Here is a 15330-nt window from a genome sequence, read left to right as displayed (position 1 = left end):
GAATTTGTCAAAATTTTAAACTTACATACTTCAAAGCATACCCTCAAGAAAATAAGACAACCCATAAAATGGTAAAACATTTTCAAACCATATATATAATAACAGACTTGTAATCAGAATATATAAGGAACTGTTAAAATTGAACAATAAAAATACAAATAACCCAACTTAAAGATGGACACAGGATCTGAAAAGACATTTCTCCAAAGAAGATACACAAATGGCCATAATCACATAAAGAGATGCTCAACATATTTAGCCATCAGAGAAATGTAAGTCACAACTGCAATGAGAAACCACTTTATAGCCATTAGAATAACTGTAATCAAAAGGATAAATAACAACAAGCATTGGCTAGAAATTGGGGAAATCAGAACAATACTCATACACTGTTGGTGGGAATGTAAAATAGTGAAGCCAACTTGGAAAAGTCTCACGTTCCTCAAATTGTTAAATACAGAACAATCATGTAACTCTTCTACATATATATCCAAAAGACACAAAAACAGGTGTTCAAACAAATTTGTACACCGATGTTCATAGCAGCATTATGCATAATATCCAAAAAGTGAAAACGACTCAAATGTCCATCAACTGATTAATGGGAAAACGCAATGTGCTTTTATCCATACAGTGGAATGTTATTCAATAAAACGTGAAGTACTAATGCATGCTACAACATGGATGAAGGTCAAAAATGTGGTAACTAGAAGACACAAACCACAAAAGACCACATATTGTATGATTTTAGTTATATAAAATGTCTAGAATAGGTAAATCCACAGAGACGGAAAGTAAGTTGGTGTTTGTATAGTGCTGAGGGAGTGGGGCATGGGGAGTGACTGCTATCGGGTAGAGTTTACTTGTTGGGTGATGAAGCATTCTAAACTTAAATTGTAGTGATGGTTGCACAATTCTGTGAATATACTAAAAGCCACTGCCTTAAATACACTTTAAATGAGCAAAGTTTACAGTATGTGAATTGTATTTTAATAAAGATGTTAAAAGGACAATCATGTGAAAATAGGAATTATGGTAACATTATAGTACTGTTTACAAAGGATTTCAAAATTTTGTTTGCTAAATAAAGGAAGGTGATAATAGATACAGGAGAAGAATGACGGATGGGAGCAGAAGACTAGAAGGTTCAAATTAATCAAATGTGAGTTTCTTAATCAATTTTGTTGGAATTCTTCAAAAGAAAGAAATACGTATTTTACAGTAAAAGATTAGACCAATGTCAACCTTTCAATATTTTTCAGCATCCATACCTGGGTAATAAAATCCATGTGAATTCTCATTTTTCCTTTTGCTGAATGAATGGAATATGTGCAATGAAATCTGACTTCACCAAAATTTTCTGTAAACTTTCCCAAGCAAGTAATTAACAACTTCTGTTTTAAAATTCTGTTTACCCCTACACTCAGATTCCCAAAGAAATGTTGACATTTAACAATGCAATCAACATCCAATTTGCATTGTTTGGTCAAAATGAAAATCTTCCCGAGGGTCAAATACTCCCAAGAACAAACCAGCTCAATAATTGAACATAACAAATAAGCAAGTCTGATTTACAAACAGAAACAATCTGAATGAAATATAACAAGTAGCAAAGATTATATTTTCCAGCCAAATATTTTGAAAGATTTTTTAAAATAAAATTCACCTTAATATTCAGAATTTCACTTGCATTTTTGTATCTACTAAACGTATTTCTCAGCTGACAAAATAAAATATTTCAATTTAGAAAGACTCAATTCAGCCTTTTACTTTACATATGCTATGTTAATTTTAAGTTATATAAACATGGCAAAAAAATACATCTATTTTTAAAGAATGCCTGTTTTGCCAGCGTTGACTTATTTGACATTAAAATAAAAGTTAAAATGACCACATAAAATATTGCAAGTATCATCAGCGACATTTAATAAAGCTTAGGAGAAAATATTGACTAATTTTTTTTTTTTTTTGCGTTTTCTGGAGTGTATTACAAAGCACCCTGTTTTCTCTAGAGTTCTTTATATCATATTTTTGTAAACCCAATGAAATTGTTCATTTGATCCCACGTGTATTGTGAGAGTCCTAAAAAAATATAGAAAACGAAAAACTGGAATTGAATTCAAATAGTTTTCTTTCTATTATTTTCTCTTTTTGCATATACAACCCTCAAAAAAAAGATATTACTCATCTAAAATTACTATTATATAAACTCCAAGAACACATAAGTTATGTTTCTAAAAGTACTGAGTTTATTTTAAAGCATAGCATCAAGTTTGAATCTCATGAAACAAAGCCATCTCTTCATTATGTGTTGATTTTGGCAAAAAGTACAGACCAGCATACAATAGGTATCTATGATAACGTAGTTTAAAGTAAGAAGTGTTTGCTTTTGGTAATAAAGTAGTATGAAACTTACTATATAAATCTGTGCAGTTATTTAGGCCATATTTCTTGTCTTTTTAGAAGTCTTCAGACTTAATATTTTAAAAGTTGCCCTTTTTATTTGATACTTCTACTTTTTGCTGGAATAGAGGCACAGAAAATATTCTCACTGCTGAGACTAATACACTCATACAATACATGGCTAAACTGAAATTAAAAGGTAAGATATCTTAGGAATAGTAACATTTACGATTGTGAGTTGTTTTAAACGGGCAGCACTACTAAGATTTGTTTTAGCAAAAACTCAAGGGAAACCAATCTTGGAAAATGATCGCCAACCTGTTTTATAAGAGTTATTTAAAAGTCTAATCTCTTTGCTAGAGAATGCCGTTTTAAGCTTACTTGGCATCCCACTTTCATGATATACATATGCATATTTCACTGAGGGAAGGAACTTGGATATATCATTCCATCATAGCTGTGTAGTTAAACAAGGAAATTGTCCACTGAATGAATCCATTGCTTTTGTGTGTGTAGAAAGATATCTATTCTGATCACTGAAATGTGCAATGAAAGGCTACATTTAGAAGCTCGGAAAATCTGTGGTTCAATACATAGAAGTTTCATCTACAAAAGAATGGGAATGTTATAATTACCATAGGAAATTACAATGTTTAACGTATCATAAACATTACCTGCAAGTACTTTTTAATCACAATAATATAGCATCAAAAAGGTACATATTCTTGTTCACCAAAATTAATGAGGCAACTTAGGAATGAAAGATAGGTTATTTCTCTTTCTCCTTTTTAATGTAGAGATGCAGATACACTTAAGTTGCCATAATAATGGCAAAAAAGGAGGGAAGGGTGTTTCTTTGTAAAATCAATGGTGTACACAGGATGCCTTGGCAGGTAGCAACACTATTTCTATGACATCTACTTACTAATATAATTTTGTGTTAATATACCATTCTCCTCACCATAATGTTCAAATTTTAATTTCATATTCGTTTTGAATGTTTGCATGTGAAAACACCAACTAATCTATTATTTCAACATTAAGCCTATTTCTTTTGAAGCAAAGCTGATTCTGCTATTTTAAAAAAGCAATGGAGACTCATTTTTCAGGACGTTTAAAGCACAGTGCTTAAGGTTCATGCTTGCTGCTTTGCTTGCACTTCTGCTTCCTGAAATGAAAAACAAACAAAAAAAGATAAGTTTAAACATCACAAAGCAGACATGCATGTGTATTTTAGTTAGACTACATTAGTTCCAACTACTAAGAATATACAAAAGCCCCCAGAAGAGATTTCTTTAAAAATTTTAGTAGAAAAACTATATAATACAAACAGATTTCTAGAAACAGATATACTAAAAGACTACCTAATCATTCCTAATGATTTGGAATACTTCCATGAAAGCAAGTGATATACAGTTATAATTGATATTTTACTTAAAATAGTCAGCTAGTTTCCTTTTTGTGTGATTTTTCATGAAAATTGAGTATATAAAAACATGGTCACTTAAGTTTAAAATTAGTTGAGTTTTGGTTAATTAAGGTTTAAATTACTTAGAAAATGTGCTATCCATTAAAATATTGTAGTTTTCATGTTTTATGATGGTATACACACCAAAAACTCAGGTTGTCTTCCTTCTCCTCTGGATAGTGAGGTACTCACCTCTAGCACAGGAACTCTGACCTACATGTGTGCTCTGGTGCTCAACATAATACTTGACATAAAATAAACTTCAAGGAAAGTTTGTTGAACTAAAGATGAGTGGCAAGACTGACTCTGGAAAAGGAAACATCAGACTTTTTTTTTTTTTTTTTTTTTTTGAGACGGAGTCTCGCTCCGTCGCCCAGGCTGGAGTGCAGTGACCGGATCTCGGCTCACTGCAAGCTCCGCCTCCTGGGTTTATGCCATTCTCCTGCCTCAGCCTCCCAAGTAGCTGGGACTACAGGCTCCCGCCACCTCACCCGGATCGTTTTTTGTATTTTTTAGTAGAGACGGGGTTTCACCGGGTTAGCCAGGATGGTCTCGATCTCCTGACCTCGTGATCCGCCCGTCTTGGCCTCCCAAAGTGCTGGGATTACAGGCTTGAGCCACCGCGCCCGGCCAGGATCTTTTGTATTTCAGTGGTGTCAGTTGTAATATTTCCTGTTTCATTTCTTAGTGAAGTTATTTGAATTTTCTTTATTCTTTTCTTGGTTAATCTTGCTAATGGTCTATCAATTTTATTTATCTTTTCAAAGAACCAGTTTTTTGTTTCTTTTATCTTTTGTATTATTTTTGTTTCAATTTAATTTAGTTCTGTTCTGATCTTGGTTATTTCTTTCTTCTGCTGGGTTTGGGTTTGGTTTGTTCATGTTTTTCTAGTTCTTTGAAGTGTGACCTTAGATTGTTTGGGCTCTTTCAGACTTTTTGACATAGGCATTTAGGGCTATAAACTTTCCTCTTAGCACCGCCTTTGCTGTATCCCAGAGATTTTGATAGGTTGCATCATTATTGTCATTCAGTTCGAAGAATTTTTAAATTTCCATCTTGATTTCGTTTTTGACCCAATGCTCATTCAGGAGCAGGTTATTTAATTTCCATCTATTTGCATGGTTTTGAAGGTTCCTTTTGGAGTTGATTTCCAGTTTTATTCCACTGTGGTCTCAGAAAGTGCTTGATATAATATCAATTTTCTTAAATTTATTGAGGCTAATTTTATGGCCTATCATATGGTCTATGTTGGAGAAAGTTCCATGTGCTGTTGAATAGAATGTGTATTCTGCAGTTGCATAAAATGTTCTGTATATATCTGTTAAGTCCATTTGTTGCAAGGTGTAGTTTAAATCCATTGTTTCTTTGTTGACTTTCTGTGTTGATGACCTGTCTAGTGCTCTCAGTGGGATACTGAATTCCCCCACTATTATTGTGTTGCTGTCTATCTCATTTCTTAAGTCTATTAGTAATTGTTTTATAAATTTGAGAGCTCCAGTGTTAGGTGCATATATGTTTAAGATTGTGATATTTTCCTGTTGGACAAGGTCTTTTACCATTATATAATGTCCCTCTTTGTCTCTTTTAACCACTGTTGCTTTAAGTTTGTTTTGTCTGATATAAGAATAGTTGCAACTGCGCCGGGCGCGGTGGCTCAAGCCTGTAATCCCAGCACTTTGGGAGGCCGAGGCGGGCGGATCACGAGGTCAGGAGATCGAGACCATCCTGGCTAACACGGTGAAACCCCGTCTCTACTAAAAATACAAAAAACTAGCCGGGTGAGGTGGCAGGCGCCTGTAGTCCCAGCTACTCGGGAGGCTGAGGCAGGAGAATGGCGTAAACCCGGGAGGCGGAGCTTGCAGTGAGCTGAGATCCGGCCACTGCACTCCAGCCTGGGTGACAGAGCAAGACTCTGTCTCAAAAAAAAAAAAAAAAAAAAGAATAGTTGCAACTGCTCTCATTTGGTGTCCATTTGCATGAAATGCCTTTTTCCATCCCTTTACTTTATGTGCATCCTTATGTGTTAGATGAGTCTCCTGAAGGCAGTAGATTGTTGGTGAGTTCTTATCCATTCTGCAGTTCTGTATCTTTCAAGTGAAGCACTTAGGCCATTCACATTCAATGTTAACACTGAAATGTGAGGTACCATCATATTTGTTGTGCTCTTTGTTGCCTGTGTACTCTGGGTTTTTTCATTTTTTTTTCTTTTGCTTTCAAGCTTGCATTTCTGTTTTATAGGTCCTGTGTGATTTATGCCTTAAAGACGGGTCTGTTTTGATGTGTTTCCAGGATTCCTTTCAAGATTTAGAGCTCCTATAGTGGTGGCTTGGTAATGGCAAATTACCAAAAAGATTCTTTCCTTTGTCTTAACCTTAGATAACCTGATGACAATGTGCCTAAGGCGAAAATCTTTTTGCAATGGATTTCCCAGGTGTTCTTTGCGCTTCTTGTATTTGGATGTATATGTCTCTAGCTAGGCCAGGGAAGTTTTCCTTGATTATTCCCCCAAATATGATTCCAAGATTTTAGGATTCTCTTCTTCCTCAGGAATTCCAATTATTCTTAGGTTTGGTCGTTTAACATAATCTCAGACTTCTTGGAGGCTTTGTTCATATTTTCTTATTCTCTTTCCTTTGTCTTTGTTGGATTGGGTTAATTCAAAGATCTTGTCTTAGAGCTCTGAATTCCTTCTACTTGTTCAATTCTATTGCTGAGACTTCCCAAAGAATTTCGTGTTTCTAGAAGTGTGTCCAAAGTTTCCTGAATTTTTGATTGTTTTTTTCTTTAAACTGTCTATTTCATTGAATATTTCTCCCTTTACTTCTTGTATCATTTTTTTGGATTTCCCTGCATTGGGCTTTGCCTTTCTCTGTTCCCTCCTTGATTAGCTTAATAACTAACCCCCTGAATTGTTTTTCAGGTAAATCAGGGATTTCTTCTTGGTTTGGATCACTGCTGGTGAACTAGTGTGATTTTCTGCAGATGTTGAAGGGCATTGCTTTGTCATAGTATCAGAGTTGGTTTTCTGGTTCCTTCTCACTTGGGTAGACTCTGTCAGAGGGAAGGTCTAAGGCTGAAGGCTGTTGTTCAGATTATTTTGTCCCATGGGGTGTTCCCTTGATGTAGTACTCTCCCCCTTTTCCTATGAATGTGGCTTCCTGTGAGCCACACTGCAGTGATTGTTGTCTCTCTTCTGGGTCTAGCTACCCAGTGAGTCTACCCAGCTACGGGCTGGTACTGGGGGTTGCCTGCACAGAGTCTTGTGATATGAACCATCTATGGGTCTCTCAGTCCTGCATACCAGCGCCTGGTCCGGTGGAGGTGGAGGCGGGTGCAATGGACTCCATGAGGGTCCTTAGTTTTGGTGGTTTAATGCTCTATTTTTATGCTGGTTGGCCAGGAGGTGGTGCTTTCCAGAAACCATTAGCTGTAGTATTGTGGAGAGGGACCAGCAGTGGGCAGGGCCCTAGAACTCCCAAGATTATATGCCCTTTGTCTTCCACTACCAGGGTGGAAAGGGAAGGACCATCAGGTGGGGGCAGGGCTGGGCATGTCTGAGCTCACACTCTCCTCGGGTGGGTCTTGCTGTGGCTGCTGTGAGGGGTGGGGATGAGATTCCCAGGTCACTGGAGTTCTATACTTAGGAGGATTATGGCTTCCTCTGCTGAATCATGCAGATTGTCAGGGAAGTCCTGGAAAGTCAGCAGTCACAGGCCTCATCCAGCTACCAGGCAAACCGAAGGGTTGGTCTCACACCCACCAAGCCCCCCTCCAACAGCCCTGAGTCTGTTTCCAGGTGGCCGGCAAGAGGGGCTTAAAAATTCCCCCAAGGCTATCCACCTCCCAGCTGTGGAAAACAAAGGGCTTTAGTTCTTCCCTTGCCTGTGAAGTCTGCATGTGGGATTTGCACCCTCCCCCCAGTTCTGGCCAGGAGGCTTCTTGTCCCGTTCAAATTGTTACAAAATTTGGCTAGAGAATTTCTTCTTTCTGTGGAGTTTTAACGCCTGCTCCTCTGGCCACACTCCCGATGGATCCCTGTGGTGCCAGGCAGAAATGGGCTGCTTGGGGACCCAGCGAGATCCCAGGGCATTCCTATTGCTTCCTCTACCCCTGTATTTTGCTGGGCTCTCTAACTTGACTCAGCTCCAGGTAAAGTTGGAAACTTCTCCCGCGAACAGACCTTCAGTTTCTCCAGTGAGGGTATGTGTTCGGGAGAGGAGGGTCTCCCTTTTCCACTTCCTCAGTTGGGGCACTCACTGTATTTGGGGTGTCTCCTGAGTCCTACAGGAGCAGACCGCTTCCTTGAGAGGGTCTGTGGGTCCTCTCAGGATTACTGGTTTGTTCTTGCAGTCTATCTGGGGCTGAAATTCACAATGCAAGCCTCCAGATGCTGCTCTGTCTGGATTGCAGATGCTGCAATCTAGTCCTCTTACTATCTTATTTAAAGAAAAGTGTCTTCAGTCACTTTTCTTATGGCTCAAATTACACAAAGCCTAAAATATAACATTTTATCCATGAGAAAAGAAAGTTCGGCAAGAAAACCATTTCACAATGATATAAACATAGTACTAGTAAATTTTTGTCTAGTGAAAACAGACAGTAACACAGACTTTTAAAATAGGAGAGGGAATTGGAGTTCAAAGAATCTGTCTAACATACAATTAGTTGTTAAGAGAAAAACATAAAATGACACAGCAACATAAAATGATTGAGGCAATTTGTATGAAGAACTACTATAAAAGGCAAAGGTATGTTTAAAGTTGATAGTTTGGGGACATCTCATTAGATAGACAATTTTATTGTTGCTTCCTTTATTTGGTCTGTCCTGAAAATGCTGCTACTTAAAAAAATTAATTTATGTTGGCAGGAAAAAAGCTTCAAATTTGGCGAGCAAGTTAGTGACCAGTTTTGCAATGCAGATGCTCTTAATTAACTTGAATGGATGACTCTATCATTTGCTCTCACACAAAGACAATAAATGCCACCAAGGAGATTACCATGAACTAAGATGCTTACTGTCGTTGTAGAACCACGCAGGACGGCTGGAATAATGAAGGCTTTAAAATTGCTAAGCACTTATTTGTGAGTAGGTCAATGAGAAATTTGCTCCCGTGGTCAGCTTGACGGGGAAATCACTCTACCTACCTGCTAAACACATAGTTTATGCATTTGGTTATGCACATCTTTCTGCCCTAATAGGAATTAAGTGGATGCAGAGAAGGCACTTTTTGCTGTAAAGGACTGTCTCTGACTTAATTTGAATACTTAACAAAAGTGAAAATCTTACTAACTAAAAAAGCTCAGCAGCAATAACATGATCTATAAAGCAGGAAAAAAAGGGTATCATACCTTTGAACCAGGTGGGGCTGTCAAGCCTAAGAAGGCATACACTGCATTATTTTCTCTGGCTTCAAAGAAGGCATCATAGTCCTTGATGAAAAGAAGGTAAGATGAATTAGCAATATGCAACCAATAAAAGAAACAAAGGAGATTTATTCGACCGAGTGCAGTGGTTCACGCCTGTAATCCCAGCACTTTCGGAGGCTGAGGCAGGCGGACCACCTGAGGTCGGGAGTTTGAGAACAGCCTGACCAACATGGAGAAACCCAGTCTCTACTAAAAATACCAAAATTAGCCTGGTGTGGTGGCACACGCCTGTAATCCCAGCTACTCAGGAGGCTGAGGCAGGAGAATCGCTTGAACCTGGGAGGCGGAGGTTGCAGTGAGCCGAGATCACGCCACTGCACTCCAGCCTGGGCAACAAGAGTGAAACTCTGTCTCAAAAAAAAAAAAAAAAAAAAAAAAGAGAGAGATTTATTCAGAATGACCTGACTAGTTGACAGAATCATCTGCTTCCTTAGGGACAGGCAGACTACCTTCCATAATACTAGAATTCTGGAAGGAGTAAGGAGTAATAAAGAGGCAAGGCTTCCAGATCTTATTTAATATAGGTTGAAAAGTAGGTATTCTATGGCACAAAAACTGCAGAACGGTTTATTCCACATCACATCAAATTTAAATCTGCCTGCAGCTTCCTCCACTATGCAAAACAGCCACCTATTTCCCAGTAAGAAGATACTTATTTCTGGTCAGACACTGTTGTTTCCATTCACCATATTTCTATTCCATTATTCATTTAGGTTGAGATTTTCTCAGAGCCCACAGTAGACTACATATTAGCTAGATATGCTAAGGCCAGAAGAACAGTTAATCTTTGCTGTGTTTTGAGAAAGGCAATGAGATGTCCATGATGCATGACCAGAAGAGCAACCAAATAGTAAGAGGTTTCAACCTGGGGAATGCAAGATAATCTTCACATGACTAAATTTGGTTGGGATACCTACTGTCATCTTGTAAGCCACAAAACATTCTCAAAAAGTAACAAATAAACTTGCCTAAATTTGACTGTGATGCATAATCAATAGCAAACATATTTAGAAAATGTAGCCATTGTCTACATCCAGCCTTTGAGAGGATGCAAAGGACAAATGACTGTAAGCAAGCGATATAACTATATATATGCAGGTTTGGAGGCAGAGGTGAAAATAATGGATAGATTTGGGGCAATCTATTTCAATAAACAAGAATTTACATTGTTTTCTTACCCCGCGATACTGGCTTTCATTGAAAATCTGAGGTGGCAGGGGATACCCTGTGGCTGGTCGACTATTTTCAGGTACATTTTCTCTCATCCACTTCCGATTCTCTTCATTGGCTGCAATATCTTTTTCCTCAAATCCTATTTTGTTGGCTTCTAGGAAACCAAGTACATCTTGCTGTTTCTTCTTAATCTAGGACCCAAAGAACGAGAAACCGTATTTTCCAATATTCGACAAAAGTCAAATGTTTGTGAGCTGGCAGAAATGAATTCAGACAGAACAAAGATTGTGGTTTCACAGAAATTATATGATTTTCCCTCTTTATTACTGTATTGTTAATAATGCCTCACAAGTGTATTGAAGAGCTTTTGGTCCACAGGTCCTTTTATCAAGGACTTTCTCTTTTTTTTCCATTGAAAATTCTCATTATTTAATGATGTACATGCAAAACTAACTGATGCATATCAATACCTAAAAATGCAGTTAACCCCAAATTGTGTGTAGTGAAAAGTTATGTTTGCTGATCCTCTACAAGCCTCTCTTAGTTTCAGCCTTTCTAGAAAGTTTTTCCAAATGACACAAGTCTGCTTCCCATCTTAACAAGAATAGTATACGCAATAGAAATGAATCTTTCCTTGACAAACTGCACAAGCTGCAAGAGTCATTCAAGCCTCAATTTTCATTGTTCAAAACAGAAACTGAACAAGAAGATATTAGCCAATCCTACAAACTATAAAGTTTGCAATATATCTGTACCATTCATTAGCCCTTATCATGAGCTGCTAAGGTATCTTTTATGTGTATCATGTATTAGGTTAGTGAAAAAGTAATTGCAGTTTTGGTCATTACCTTCAATGGCAATTACCTTTGCACTAACCTAATATATTCATCTAGATAACCAGGTAGAGATGACACATGTATTCTGTCTCCTTATCACAGCTAGGAGAGAGCTTTGAAAACAGTAAAATTAATACTATTCAGTTAAGTTTCTCTTCTGATATGCATTTCTTTTAGAACCTGAATTCACACATCAATGGTAATTAACCCATATTTAAAACCATAACTTAACATTTCTGAGCTACAGGATCGTAATCAATAAGCAAGTTTCTTCATGGAATCACACTAAAAAGACACATGGAGTGTTGCCATCAAAAAATAAAATAAAATAATATCTGTCCTGCCAATGAGAATAAAAATGCACAATAAGAAACTCACAGAACAGAGTCCTCAGAAATAATACCACACATCTACAGCCATCTGATCTTTGACAAACCTGAGAGAAACAAGAAATGGGGAAAGGATTCCCTATTTAATAAATGGTGCTGGGAAAATTGGCTAGCCATAAGTAGAAAGCTGAAACTGGATCCTTTCCTTACTCCTTACACGAAAATTAATTCAAGATGGATTAGAGACTTAAATGTTAGACCTAATACCATAAAAACCCTAGAGGAAAACCTAGGTAGTACCATTCAGGACATAGGCATGGGCAAAGACTTCATGTCTAAAACACCAAAAGCAACGGCAGCAAAAGCCAAAATTGACAAATGGGATCCCATTAAACTAAAGAGTTTCTGCACTGCAAAAGAAACTACCATCAGAGTGAACAGGCAACCTACAGAATGGGAGAAAATTTTTGCAATCTACCCATCTGACAAAGGGCTAATATCCAGAACCTACAAAGAACTCAAACAAATTTACAAGAAAAAAACAAACAACCCCATCAAAAAGTGGGCAAAGGATATGAACAGACATTTCTCAAAAGAAGACATTCATACAGCCAACAGACACATGAAAAAATGCTCATCATCACTGGCCATCAGAGAAATGCAAATCAAAACCACAATGAGATACCATCTCACACCAGTTAGAATGGCAATCATTAAAAAGTCAGGAAAACAACAGGTGCTGGAGAGGATGTGGAGAAATAGGAACACTTTTACACTGTTGGTGGGATTGTAAACTAGTTCAACCATTATGGAAAACAGTATGGCGATTCCTCAAGGATCTAGAACTAGATGTACCATATGACCCAGCCATCCCATTACTGGGTATATACCCAAACGATTATAAATTATGCTGCTATAAAGACACATGCACATGTATGTTTATTGCGGCACTATTCACAATAGCAAAGACTTGGAATCAACCCAAATGTCCATCAGTGACAGACTGGATTAAGAAAATGTGGCACATATACACCATGGAATACTATGCAGCCATAAAAAAGGATGAGTTTGTGTCCTTTGTAGGGACATGGATGCAGCTGGAAACCATCATTCTTAGCAAACTATCACAAGAACACAAAACCAAACACCGCATGTTCTCACTCATAGGTGGGAACTGAACAATGAGATCACTTGGACTCAGGAAGGGGAACATCACACACAGGGGCCTATCATGGGGAGGGGGGAGGGGGGAGGGATTGCATTGGGAGTTATACCTGATGTAAATGACGAGTTGATGGGTGCAGCACACCAACATGGCACAAGTATACATATGTAACAAACCTGCACGTTATGCACATGTACCCTAGAACTTAAAGTATAATAATAAAAAATAATTTAAAAATAAATAAATAAAAATAAATTTAAAAAAAAAACTCACATACAGTCAAGTTCCTCTCTGGATTTACACACCTCCATCTACTCCCACATACATGCATATATGCATAAAGGTCGTGTTTTTGTCTTTCTCAGTTGCTTGTGATTGTGATTCAATAGTTTTCTCTATCATCACATAACCTCAGGAAAATAATTCTCAATTTTTCCCAACAGAAACTGAAAGTTTTAAATGCTATTTCGATCAGAATACTGAATGTCCCTCTTTAAAGATCAGTTAGAATCTAGCAAAACTTGCTACACGGTAATTTTTCTACTGGGAATTCTGTTTTTTAATTGGCTTATAAAATCAAACTTTCATTCCTAAATATAACATATGCCCTCTTTTGAACTGAGAAAAATCAATGTAAAACTCAATAAATACGAGTGTCTAGTGGACTAATGCACTTGATGAAAGGTTCCATTAAATCAATGATTTTGGCCTCTGAAATACAGTAGGTGGGTTCAGTCAATGTCAAGTGTGTCACATAATTTGTCGATCATTAGCATATTTACAAATTTGAGTAGATATAAAGATGTCCCATTAAGATTGTACTTTGAAGCCTGGGCACGGTGGCTCACATCTGTAATCCCAGCATTTTTTGGAAGCTGAAGCAGGAGGGTTGCTTGAGCCCAGGAATTCGAGACTGGCCTGGGCAACATGTGAAAACCCTATACTTTAAGGGAACTTGCATTCCAACAGATTTTTTTTTTTTTTTTTTGGAATTAGTGAAGAGACATGCTAAGAATTTTACATACATGACCCTGGCAGAATGTCATCAGTCACATTTGCATGAGCAGAGGACCTTTAAGTAAATTATTTTTTGAGGCTTTTCCTACCTTATCGAATGCTTACTTACTTTGTTGAGAACGTGACTCACTGTGCTAAGTTAAAACGGTCGCCAGGCCTGGTATCACTAGGCATGATAGTGTACCTTCACTGAAGTAATTACTCTCCAGCCATCAGTTGGAGAGTAATGACCAAGTATTTCGCCCATGCCCTGAGATTGCCTGATGACAAGTACACATACCTACTAGTGTGTTCCACGTCTCCATAAAGTTGAACAGAATGGGCCGTAATCACACTTTGCTAATAGGTTCTGCCATGTCAAACATGAACTTTTGTTCAGCTTTCAATCTTCATGGAAAGTTAAAAAAAAATTATTTCCTAACTTGATCAAATTTTCATGTCCAAAATTTCACATATGAAGTTTATTTCCAAGAAGGAATCTATTCCTTTAATTTTTTTTTTCCAAATAGGGTCTTGCTCTGTCACCCAGACTGGAGTGCAGTCGCGTGATCTTGCCTCACTGCAGCTTCAAACTTCTGTGCTCAAGTGGAGATTTCTAATATACAAATAATTATTCCTTTTTTTTTTTTTTTGAGACGGAGTTTAGCTGTGTCACCCAGGCTGGAGTGCAGTGGCGTTATCTCAGCTCACTGCAACCTCTGCCTCCTGGGTTCAAACGATTCTTCTGCCTCAGCCTCCTGAGTAGCTGGGATTACAGGTGCATACCATCACACCCAGCTAATTTTTGTACTTTAGTAGAGATGGGGTTTCTCCATGTTGGTCAGGCTGGTCCCATGATCCGTCCAACTCGGCCTCCCAAAGTGCTGGGATTACAGGCGTGAGCCACTGCACCCGGCCAATTATTGCCTTTCTTATACACCTATAGGCACATGTTCACTCTAACACACCCTCATAAGGGAGTATCTGGTGATGGTAATTTCCTAATTTCCCTAATAAGACTTAAAATAAAGGGACACAGTGAACACATGAGACTGCAAACCATATATTGCCAGAACCAAGAGGAACAGGTGTCATAAGCGTTCATTTAGAAATAAAATTTAAATTTCTTCCAGGATAAAAATGACTTTGGAGTTAAAAGGCTATTGATACCCTTTTCAGCAAATAAATGCATTTGCAAGTGGACAATGCACTGTCCAGGAATTTAAATAAATATTTTTCAAATAGTAAACCACAACCCTCACCTCTACCCAAAGAATTCCAAGACATTTCTGCCCGCATGTTATATTTTTGAGATTCAGGATATTCTTCTCTCCAAAGACACAGAGCAGGTAATTAAACAATTGTTTCCTGGAGTAAACAGTTGTCTTCCCACAAGCCTTAGCAGGCTCCCTTTCTGTCATGCTAAGGGTCAAGTTTCTTTCAAAGACAGGGGAGTGACAACGTTTTTGCTTTAGAAGATGCCAGTGTGAATGTTGCAAATACCAAAGAATGATCAAAACTTCACTAATCATG

The 15330-nt window shown here is 37.8% G+C and overlaps 2 protein-coding genes across 3 annotated transcripts in view; one reads left to right on the top strand and one right to left on the bottom strand.

Annotated features, from left to right (window-relative positions):
* Positions 1–15330, top strand: part of LOC126946313 (40S ribosomal protein S24) — a 1171839-nt gene that overhangs the window by 688503 nt on the left and 468006 nt on the right. The gene's annotated exons all lie outside the window — the stretch shown is intronic.
* The window catches only part of SH3BGRL (SH3 domain binding glutamate rich protein like), a 523004-nt gene continuing 509900 nt past the window's right edge, over positions 2227–15330 (bottom strand). The window contains exons 3-5 of the mRNA XM_050776452.1: positions 10477–10662; positions 9221–9301; positions 2227–3571 (exon numbers count right to left, since the gene is read on the bottom strand). Coding sequence (XP_050632409.1) covers positions 3539–3571; positions 9221–9301; positions 10477–10662 — 300 coding nt within the window. The 3' untranslated portion in view covers positions 2227–3538. The remainder of the gene's footprint in view (positions 3572–9220; positions 9302–10476; positions 10663–15330) is intronic.

The sequence above is a fragment of the Macaca thibetana genome, chromosome X, assembly GCF_024542745.1.
Source record: "Macaca thibetana thibetana isolate TM-01 chromosome X, ASM2454274v1, whole genome shotgun sequence".
Classification (NCBI taxonomy): Eukaryota; Metazoa; Chordata; class Mammalia; order Primates; family Cercopithecidae; genus Macaca; species Macaca thibetana.
The sequence above is the reverse complement of the archived record's forward strand: the minus strand, read 5'-3'. Positions and strand labels throughout refer to the sequence as shown.